Source organism: Morone saxatilis, unplaced genomic scaffold (genome assembly GCF_004916995.1).
Source record: "Morone saxatilis isolate NCDOM2014 unplaced genomic scaffold, NCSU_SB_2.0 Contig6, whole genome shotgun sequence".
Classification (NCBI taxonomy): domain Eukaryota; kingdom Metazoa; phylum Chordata; class Actinopteri; family Moronidae; genus Morone; species Morone saxatilis.
In genome coordinates, this window is record NW_023340206.1 from 5,813,731 (window position 1) to 5,825,553 (window position 11,823).

The 11,823-nt window shown below is 45.8% G+C and overlaps 1 protein-coding gene across 1 annotated transcript; it reads left to right on the forward strand.

Moving 5' to 3' along the window:
• The first annotated feature begins 3,716 nt into the window (after positions 1-3,716).
• LOC118339826 (XK-related protein 6) lies at positions 3,717-11,623 on the forward strand. The gene is given in 5 exon segments (XM_035677594.1): positions 3,717-3,797; positions 3,800-4,308; positions 8,769-8,965; positions 9,596-10,013; positions 11,119-11,623. Coding segments are annotated over 5 exon segments (1,710 nt in total).
• The last annotated feature ends 200 nt before the right edge of the window (positions 11,624-11,823 follow it).

Sequence of the window (11,823 nt, forward strand, 5' to 3'; positions counted from 1 at the left end):
ACCTCATTTTTACTCTACTATTTTTTCCTGGTCTCTCTTCTTTTGTTTCTGGCTCTGTTTTCCCTCTCTCTCCAGCAAATGGCGCTACAGCTTTCTGATTGGCTGTAGATCCTGAGCGGGCTCTGATTGGCTGTAGGTCCTGACTGGGCTCTGATTGGCTGTTACCTGCCCTTTTTAAAGGAGCAGCACACAAAGTAAAACTACTATTATACCTGTTAATGTTAATGAACTTAATGATTTATTTGTTTAACCTTTTATTTGTTTTAATCTTATATTAACCTACCTTAAATAGTACGTTAGCGAGGAAGTGGTTGAATGCTAATGTTATTGTCTAACTATAGCTAATCGATTATCATGTATGTTGTTTTACCTTGAAACATGGCCAGATTTTTACTCTTCATTGTCAGTGAAATTATAACATTATATCAGATTCCTTACAGTTATACAACTTATAACCTGAAATACATCAGTACAGAATTTTAGCTTCCCACCCTGAGCTTGATGTCAGAGGGAAAAGGCCGCCATGTGAAAATGGTGATATTAAACTGTCCCTATAATTAATGCAATTTCAGCCAATCTCTGTGAATCCTGCGTGACCTTGCAGTTTTGTCCAATCACTACTTTTCCCCAAATTGGACCAATAATTGTAGTTCCTCGCAAGTTTTACCAATCATGCTTCAAGATTCTCCCCAAAAAAACATAACATTTTGGAGGGAATCTTTTTCATATTGTGGCATCTGATAGACGGATGTAATGTACCAAACAAATATTCTAATACAATAATATAACCGGAGATTAAAGGAGGTGTCAATTAAACACACTGTGTGATCTGATCAACTAGAGTAAGTGCATTGGGTTATCCTTGGGTGTCCATGCATTGACATTTTGCTGATCATGTTGTAAATTGGGATGAAGGTAGCATGGAGGAGGGTGAGGTAATGAATTTGTATGTTTGTATTGTCCCCAGAACTTTTGAATTGTTAGTGCTCTTCCTGCAGCAGGTTGTTAATACATTGAAACTGTCCTGTGTAGTATGCCTCTTATTTAATTCCCATTGTTTATATGGAGTTCTTTCCACAAAGCCTTTGCTGCAGATGTACAAATGTCTGCATATTTGAGGTGTCTTATCTCGCGTTGTCCTTACAGCCTGATTAAAACTCTCATTTTCTGCGTCCCTGATTCTCATCAACTCAGAACTCATTGTTTTAGTCTTTTGAGGTTTACTGCTGATCCAGGAGCTGCTGCCGTTGCCTACTTCTGACTTGAATAGCGCAACCAAATCATCAGCACACAAGAAGCATTTTATCTTGAGTCCTCCGGCGTTTTTTGCTTATTCATTTGGATACATATTGGAGGGTGCAGCTGCAGCTGTTGATTCATGAGGAGAGGTTTGATTTTTACTGCTTATAGATGTCATTTGTATAATTTCATGAGTTTCCCTTACAATTCTATTTAGCAAAAGCTGTTTGTGGCATATTGGGCCTCACATTTGCAACAAAACATGAATAAAGTTTGTTTGGATTTACATGTTTTTCCCAGGAGACACAATGTGCAACCTTGATGTTTTGGGAGGATTTAATTTTCAGTGGTGGACAATAGCTCCAAACATACCCAGTTTGTTGCTGACACATGCCTTTGCAGGTGTTCAGGTCATATTTCTCGGTATTTTTGGACAGATTTTAGCCTTAAGTCCCGGTGTCGGTGGGCGGGGGGGAGCCCACACTCTGAGCTGTGGCTGAATAACTGTCACTCACTCTCATTGTCTCTTGCTCACACACAAACAAACACACACTCAGACACAGGCACAGCTATACAACCATCCACTGGCTCCCCCTGTCCTTCAGCCTCACAGCCACGGTTGTCATGACAACAGAGAGGCTAATCTCCAGTGGACAGAGAGAGAGAGAGAGAAAGTGCTTGCACAGAAACGTGCCTCTGAGAATGAGGAGCAAGTGTGTGCGCGTGATAAAGAGATGTACATGCTTGCAGATTTCTGAGTATATGTGTGTGTTTAGGAGAAATAAATTAAGTGTGTGTGTGTGTGTGTGTGAGCGAGCACGTGTTTGTGATGCAGCCTGTGCGTGCGTGTACATTCCACCATGACATACAGACTGCATTTCTATAAGAGGAGTCATTACTGAAGCACAGAAAGCCCCTTTTTTATATATATATATATTTCTGTATGATAAAAAACATTCTTCTGCTCCATCCCTCTTCCAGCCTTTGAATCCATCACTTTCTTTCATTTTTTCTTCATCATCCTGATGAATTCCTTATTTAGTCCCCCCTTAAGACTTCCCTCTCCTTAAAACTCTTAAATGCATCCCTTCAGCTTTTGTTTTTTCTCTCTATACCAATTATCTGTCTTTTCCTTTCCTCCCATCATCTCTTTTCTTGTGGCTTCATCCCTCCCTTTTCCCCTGATCTGTCTCCGACACGCCCTTTTCTTCTCTCCAACAATTCTTAAATCTTCCCATCATCCTCTCTCTTGCATTCTTCCTGTCAATCTTTTCATCCTTTGGAACAGCATGAACCGTCTTTCCTCTCTCTCTCACACACACATGCACACACTCCTTTCATCCCTCTTCTAATTCCTAAATCCATCCCTCTTTCTCCTCTCAGCTTTCTAGCTCCTTCAGTTCCTACCCCCTCCTCTCACGCACACACATACACAGTGTCCATCCCAGTTTCTCACATTCCTAAATCCTGAATGCTTGCCTAGCAGGGATCACACACAAACACACACACTGGCACCACCATATGATTACGGCTGTTAGGCTGGCAGAGCCACAGGGCAGTCAGCCACGAGGGATATGGAGGATGAGATGAGGAGACAAGCAGAGAGAGGATTGAAGTGGAAGGAAAGCATGGATTGAGTTGATGGAGAGATGAATGTCAGACGTGGAACTCATTATATTGGTTCAAGATGGGTATTATGTATACTGTGTCTATTGGAAAAACAATCACACTGTTGTCCTGTACAGCGCAGTGGTTTTTTTGCTACGACCCATTATAGACAGCTGCCGCGCGTGCACGTGCGCCGCCTGCGTGCAAAGATGTGTTCGGGGATTAAGGTGTTATCGGTAGAGGGCGGAGTTTGGAGAGTGCGAGAGAGAAAGTGGGAGTGGGGGACGCTGGAGCTCAGAGCATATGCTGCGTATATATGAACGACATCTCTATGCGGGAATGCATTACATGCACGCATGAGGCGGGCGGGATGAGAGGCGGGAGTCGGGGGTTCCCCGTTGACTGCCACGGGGCCTTTATAATTAGCGCGAGTCGTGTTTTGACAGAGTAGTTGTGTCCGGCGCGCGCCCACACACACACACACACACACACACACACACACACGTCTTAAGAACAGCGGGAGATGCATTACGTCATAGCCTCCCGTCGCCCTAGATGACCGCGCGCGCAGGACGGGATGATGCAGGGCTGCTGGACTACATCGGGAACTGATTCCGCTGCTGCTGCTGCTCGCGAGCGCCCGGTGGCGGTGTCTCGACCGGACGAGGAAGAAGAGGAGCCGCCGTCGCGCGGCCGCCGGCTCTGATGGCTCCTCGCGCCCCGGGCACAGAGACACAGCAGTCGCCGCGGCGCGAGAGGGAAGGGGACAGCAGGTATCTGGGAAGTGACGTGGTATCCGCGCCCCGCGAGCAAGCACAACGGTGCGGTTGTCGTGCGTTTCACAGGAGGGCAGGAGCGGGAAGGGGAACATGGCCGCGCAGTCGGACGGCGGCAAAGCCGGGGTCGGGTGCGGCGGCGGCAGCCTTTCGCTTCTCAAGGTCTGTTACGGTAACTTGATAACGAGGAGCCGCTGGACTCCGCGGCATCCACACTCCTTCAGTGCTGCCGCACCTCCGCCTCTACTGGGCTGCCGCTCAGTCTCGGCTCCCTGCTCGGGGGGGGCCAGCCGGTCGGAGGGGTCGGCATCCGGGAGACTCACTGCCCGCCCCGGGAGCAGCTGTGGCTGGACTGCCTCTGGATCATCCTCGCCCTCCTCGTCTTCTTCTGGGACGTTGGTACGGACCTTTGCCTGGCGGTGGACTACTATCAGAGGCAGGACTACCTCTGGTTCGGCCTCACACTCTTCTTCGTGCTGGTGCCGTCGGTGCTGGTCCAGATTCTGAGTTTCCGCTGGTTCGTGCAGGACTACACCGGCGGGGGGCTCGGGGAGGTGGAGGGGCTGACTAAGCGGGGCGCGGTGGCTCTGGGGTGCCTGTATCCCGGCAGGGACCGCCTGCAGCTGGCCACCATCTGGCTGTGGCAGGCCATCATACACATCCTCCAGCTGGGACAAGTGTGGAGGTAGGAGGGAGGGCACAAACAAAAACACACACCTGATACTAACCTGTCACCTCTTCCTCTCGCTCTCTCACACACACACTCACTCAGCCTTTTTCACACACACACACACACACACACACACACTTAATGTTGCTAATGCGTAGAGCGGAGTGTCTTACTCAATGTTACTAGAAGAGAGCAAAGCTTGCTTCACACTGACAGGCAGGAGAGGAAGAGCAAGAGGAGGACAGGGAAAGGCTCTCCGTGACCTCCCCAGCGCTTCAGTTACTATCTGAGAATGACAGACAGATATGAAGAGAGACAGTCAGAGAGACAGTGATCCCACTTTCACAGTCAAACTCTGTAACTTTTTTTGAGTTTCTTTTCTTTTTTGGGTCACCGGATGAAATTCTGCAACTCATACTGTACTGAATTAATGGCTGAGAGGGGTACAAGTCACTGACAATACCTACTACAACTGTAGCAATCATAGTGTTAGTACAATAAGCCTACACACACTCTTTAGTACCTCATATATCCCCATCCTCAGTGCTGAGACGCTGTCCGTGGTGCTGAATGCATTTTCAGCACCACGGACAGCATCTCAGCACTGTTCTTCACTTCAGTTGGACAACAGAGGAGTCAGGACTCTGTGTGTGGTGTGTGTTGTTGTGTGTGTGTGTGTGTGTGTGACCAGTGGAAAAAACGGTGTCACGGCTCTTCTCATGAGTGTCAGCATGCATGGAGAGTACAAAGAGGAAAAGCATCTGCGCTTCTGGCAACACATCTCCCTCTCTATCTCACTCCGTCCCTCCCTCTCTCTTTTCCCTCACACACACACACCCACACCACCACACAACACCATACACAAATACACACAGTTGGATATGGGTAGGTGCTAATTGTAGTGCTAAAAGCACTGGCGGGAAAGAAAACAAGAAACACAAATGCACCCTCTTGCTCTTATATACACACACTGTAGGTTCCTTGCTCTCCTGGCTCATGATTTCATATACTTGCATGTGTGTGTGTTTGCTTGTGCATGTGTGTGTGTGTGTGTGTGTGTGTGTAGCGTTGGCAACAGAAGTAGTAGTAGTAGTAGCAGGAGTGCGCTAGATAGTCTCCTGCCTCCTAGCCCTCTAAACAAGGACAGTGCTCATTCTCCCTCCCCGAAAAGACTCCTTAATGGTGTCCTCTTGCCTCTGGGTGGACAGCGGGGAGAGTAGAGTAATGAGTATGTGTGTGTAGGTGTGTGTGTGTGTGTGTGTGTGTGTGTTTACATCCTTTTGTGCTACTCAGCTCCTCTGCTCCAGCCTCTCTGTGGTTGTAGGGTTAAATCTACCCCACACACACACACACACACACACACACATACACATTCCTCCTATACCTCCATTCACCCCACCCAGTAATCACCCCCCACAGCCTGCATAATGGACTCGCCCACCTGGAGGAAGTGGAGGGGCAGGGGAAGGAAGAAGGAGAAGAAGAAGGGAGCGCGGTGGGGGGTGTAGTGTTTGTACAGCTGAAGAAATGGTACGGCCTGATTGAGACAGATCGCTTGGAGATGGAGAGAGAAGGAGGGGCGAGGAAGGATATGGAGGAGGGAGAAAGGGTTGCACAATGTGAGTAGAAGGGGGAGGGGAGAAGAAAGAGAGCGAGAGAGGGAAAGGAGGAGTGAGAGTGATGGGGGTAGGGTGGAAGGGGTAGGAAGATCTACTGTATTCGGTACATATGGTTTGAAACCACATCCCTCCATGTCCAGGCGTTAAGTGCCTGTCAGGGTCGCCGTCCACGCTGCGCAGTAAAGCCTCAAACCTTGACCTGCACGCAAATACAAGGACTTCCTGTTTATAGATTTTAAAGAAGCCAAAGAAATGATGCTGGTTATTCATCTCTCATTGTTCTTGAGTCAAGGACAAACAGCATGTTGGTGTTTGCGTCTTATTTTAAAGCTAAAAAGATCAATTAAACCAGCTTTAACTGGTTTGTTTAGCAGCATTGGCATATGAAGGGTAATAAGGATAGGTCGGGATGTATAGGACGGCTCTCGGCCCTGGAGGGTCAATAAAAACACAGGAAGTCGGGGAGGATAACTTTCACGTTTTAGTGTAAATTCAATAATGTACAGCATTGATCGGGGATCGGGACCCCTCCAGTGGCTCACAGGATAAATCTGAGGAGCTTGTGAGATGATTCATGGGATAGAAGGAAGAATAGAAAATGTTCTGCTGCTAAATTTACTTCTTTTTTGGGGTATTTTCTCAAATCTTTTGTGAAATAAGGGATTCTGGTAGCATTGTTGTAGCACAACTTTCGCGTCTAACTCATAGAATTCTGGGAGACTGTCTATGGGGTTCAAAATTGCGTTATTATATACCGTAGAACTTAAATTAAAAGCAGGGTCCCAATTAGAGGTCTGATCTGAATTTAATAGAAGTTCTTTGGATGTATAAAACATGTTAAATCCCACCAGGTCTAAGCTGCTTAGATCGCCTACTCAAATACAAACGTTTTAACTTTTGTCAATACGGACGCATCATTAAATTGGTTTGATTCAATCCTTCAGTTCATTTTACAGAAACCATGAGCACCAAAGTATCAAATGATTAAATGAGTGATTTGTGACTGATATGTTATTCAGCAGCCCAATTTTTAATATTCATCTTGGTTTAAATCAGTATTTCCAACTTTGCTGAGCAAGAGTTTCATGCAAAAGGAATTAAAGGCCTGTCCCATATAGAGGCCTGTTCCAAATAAAGGCAGGTTGAATAATAAAAGCCTGGGCTATTAATTGAAGTTTTACTGTGTTTATAAAATGGAATCTGGATTGTTGATGTCAGTTGGATATCCAATATGTGAGTTAGGTCAGTAATCGGCACCTGATACTGATATTGGAGCTCAAAATTTAAGAAAATAACACCATTTATTTTAAGGGGTCATGAGCCAATGCAACCATGTTTCTGCAAAGTAAGCCCAGAGAGGACATCTGTACATAAAATATAAAAACACACACATTAACAATGCAGTGAGAACTCCATTTCCAGAATAAAGATGTGAAAAACTTTCTGTTGAGTGTCACACGCCAAGTGTGGGCTGGGAAAAGCAGTCCACATTGGACTTTTCACGCCCCTCTCCTTACCGTGCCACTAGTTCATTAATTAGCAAGGAGTGCTCCCATGATTGGCAGCATAAGTGCCTGCTTATGCCCGGCCTCCGCATCAATCCAGACGGACGTGAGCCTTTTCCAACAACACATGAGTTCTGTGCGTGCACATGTAGGCGTTTTCCTATGGATGGTGCATTATTTATGTTTTGTGAATTAAGCTTGTATGTTTCAAACCAGATGGCAGTAATAGCTGCACATACAGAGCCATGCATAATGTAGGAGCACACACACGCAATGACACCCATGCATGTACGGCGGTAATGCACACGCAGGGAAAGCAGGAGGAAATCATTTGCACACAAGTACATACGTGCGTACACACACACACGCGTGCACTCTGAGTGCCCTGAGGCATTTTTAAATTAAAATCACTGCCTACATCCCACCCACATGTACTGTAGTTTTCCATATCTAGAAACCCACTCAGTATGTATGGATGAAACTCTTGTTCATGAAGAGGTTCCATCAATGATCAGACCGTAATAAAATTCAAACATATTTATAGGAGAAGTTCAGTTAAGCAAAAGAGAGGGCAGTGAGAGGTTCATTCAAGTTCATTTATTGATGAGTATTTGCTGCGGTTACCCACTGCTAAGTTTTCACTTTGGCTGATGAGTTTTAAGATCTGACAGCCAGGACTTTTAATTCTGCTGCCCACAGTGTTGAATTAGAATTATTTTTTTAATGGAAACTCAAACACTAAAATCAGATAATTAACATTAAAGGGGTACCTTTAACATAACATTGTCAAACAGTGCGTGTTGTAAGCCTTTTAAGTGAAAAACACTTCATTTGATAGCAACATTTTACAGGATGTCTGACTTCTTCTAATGAACAACACGTGTATATCTCCAAGTAGAACATTTGTTTAGCCGTGATTCAGGTGAGCCGTTAACAGCTACACAATTTGAATACACCATTTTTTCAACAAGCAAGCTGTTTTCATCTGGGTACCTGTCACTGTACCATCTGCATCAGGGCTACAACTGTTGACTCTTTTCATAACTGATCAATCTGTTTATTATTTTCCTGAAAATAGTGAAAATGGCCACAATAATTTAGTTTTTTTACCAAACCAGAAGATATTCAGGTTATCAGATGTGATGAAGAAAGCAAATGTTGTTTTAAAAAATGACATTTATTGAAACAGTAGCTAATTAATTGGTCAGATTATCAGGGATTAGTGATCATAGTATCAGTGAACTTCTTAAAACCCAAATTACAAGCAGCCAAAAGACAGAATGAGCGAGAAAGAAAATGAATGATAAAACAAATGTATTGTACTATAATTAATTAGCGGTCTTACCTGCAGGTACATCAGGACACTGTACCTGGGCATCATGTCGCGACGGCAGAAGGAGCACCAGCGGCGCTGGTACTGGGCCATGATGTTCGAGTACGCGGACGTCAACATGCTGCGGCTGCTGGAGACCTTCCTGGAGTCTGCGCCTCAGCTGGTCCTGCAGCTCTGCATCATGATCCAGGAGAACCGAGCCGAGACGCTGCAGTGTAGGTGGAGCACAGGTTACGCCGGGTGGACTGCATGAACACTACCAACACCCTGCCACATAGGCAGACCCAACACCATGTTTTTATGTAGCCCACAAAGCACATACAAATCAACAGCTGCACAAACAGTAATTAGCAATTTGCAGACATCATGCTCAGTAATTTGTGGCTGCAGATGGTGTTGCTTTTGGATTTTCACACAGTGTATTTGTTCAGGTAGGCTCCAGGAAGAAAGAACAATCATCATCATCAAGTGTTTGGGGGAAGTGCTAGCCGAACTCCATCAGCCTCCTCTTCCTTATTCATCCAGGAAATGTATCATCTAAGCGGCCACCCACTGGTGTTATTCATCCCTATTACTCTAGAGTTTTGGGACACCTTTTACTTTAATGCAAATATGTGACTAGAACAGGGGGTGGATGCACACAGCAGCTGGGACATTATAAATAACTTTATATTTCAGACTCATGCCATTAAGCGTCATTGCCAAATGTTTCTGTCGTGTCACACTCTACTTCGTATTTAAGGATGTGCTCATATTATTACACAAAACACCCCCAATGACTCATAATAATTTTGCTCTGATGTACTTTTTGTTTCACGAACCTTGATTCACTCCTCTCTCTGTAGGCATCTCCTCCCTGGGCTCCCTCTTGTCTCTCGCCTGGGTTCTGGCCTCCTACCACAAACTCCTGCGGGATTCTCGTGACGACCAGCGCAGCATGAGCTACCGCGGGGCGCTGCTGCACCTCTTCTGGCGCCTCTTCACCATCTCCTCCCGCGTCCTCTCACTTGCCCTCTTTGCCTCCCTCTTTCACATCTATTTCGGCATCTTTGTAGTGGTCCACTGGTGCGCCATGGCCTTCTGGGTGGTGCACGGAGGCACCGACTTCTGCATGTCCAAGTGGGAGGAGGTGCTCTTCAATATGGTGGTCGGCATCGTCTACATCTTCTGCTGGTTTAATGTGAAGGAGGGCCGAACGAGATACAGAATGGTGGCCTACTACACCGTGGTGTTGGCCGAGAACACCATCCTCACTGGGCTGTGGTGAGTTAAACCCAGTAGAACCTGGATGCAACTAATATAATATCATGAAGGAAAAACCTAAAAATCCCTCAAACATACAACAACACCTATAATATATAGTAGATTCAAAGAAAGTCTTCTGAGGCAAGTCAATGTGAGTGGACAGTAAACCTTAACTGTTGCAAAAACTAAAGCTATGGTAAAATCTAGCTATACCTAAGCTAAGCCTGAAGTGCTGCTATCCTACACTGCAGAGACGGTTTAATCAAAATTATGAAGTTATACACCCTCGAAGAGGCAAGGTTTCAAATGTGGATTTGAAAATCACAAGGGAGCCAGCTTCCCTAAGGTAACTAGGAGTTTATTCCAAAACCTGTTTCCTGAGGATGTTGGTTTGCTGAGATCCTAAATGTTTTGTATAAATTTACACTGTAATGAACTCTAATAGTATAAATGTTGTCAGCAATGCAGATAAAACCTCTAAATGTCATTTTAGGTGGTTAAAACTGGATTTAGAAGGTCTTATCAAGGCACTGACTTCATTTTTGTAAACAAATTACATGTAAAGACCAAAACCAACAATAACTGTATCCTACTAAAAAGTATTGTGTGTGTATCCAAAGCTGGATTTATCGTATTCCTCTGTGCCGTAGAGCTCCACAAAAACTATTAAAAACACATCGCTGAGCCACGCTGTTGCACTGGCTGACATGTTCCTTCAATATGCCGAACGTACATACTGTAGTTCATTTTGGCTCAGTCCCATACTCACCGTCCTGCTGCCAGAAATAATCGCTAGAGCAACAAATGTGGATTCATACGCCGCTCAAAATAGTCCCCAACAAATATACTGTTTACTCCTGTGTGAGTAACATTTGCTAACAACTACCAGCTTTTAAAGATTGACTTCTTCAGTATGAACCAACAGCTTGGGCTATGGAAGTCAGAAAGTATTAGGAGACAGATTAATAATTGGTTGGCTTTGAAACTGGATTTTCAGATGTGTGTAGAATGTGAGGACATGCTGAAGGACATTGTTTCATTTCAGTATAAAGTAAGAACATATGACAGGTGTGTGGGGTAAAGTGATTTATTATTTTACATAAGCACAGACACTTGCTTGCAGGTATGCCTACAGGGATCCAGTCTTGACCGACTCCTACGCTGTCCCAGCACTGTGTGGCGTCTACCTGACATTCGCCGGCGGTGTCCTGGTCATGTTGCTGTACTACGGCTTCCTGCACCCCGCCAGCGCCCACCTCCAGCCAAGCCCCGCCTCCTCATGCTGCGCCCAGCTGCTCTGGGGCCTCCCCCTGCCTCCGTCAGCCCCGCCCACCGCTCCGCCCACCCCGGCCCACATGACCAAGTCACAGACGGAAGAGGATGTGGCCGAGACATGTCTTCCCGTCTTCCAGGTGAGGTCAGCGCCCCCCACCTCCAAGCCCGAGGGCCCGCTTATAAAGATCGACATGCCCAGGAAGCGTTATCCAGCATGGGATGCCCACTACGTAGACAGGCGCCTGCGGAGGACTATAAACATCCTGCAGTACATAACGCCGGCCGCTGTGGGCATCCGCTACCGTGACGGACCCCTGCTGTATGAACTGTTGCAGTATGAGTCCTCACTCTGACACACACACACACACATCAACACACATCAGTACACATAAGCACATAAAAAGACATGTATGTATAGGTGGATGTTCAGATTTAGAAACACATTCTCACACACACAACGTGGCACTTGATGGAAGCACACAGGCACAAAAGCAATCTGTCACACTTTTATGCGCACACACACACACACACACACACACTAACAAACACACAC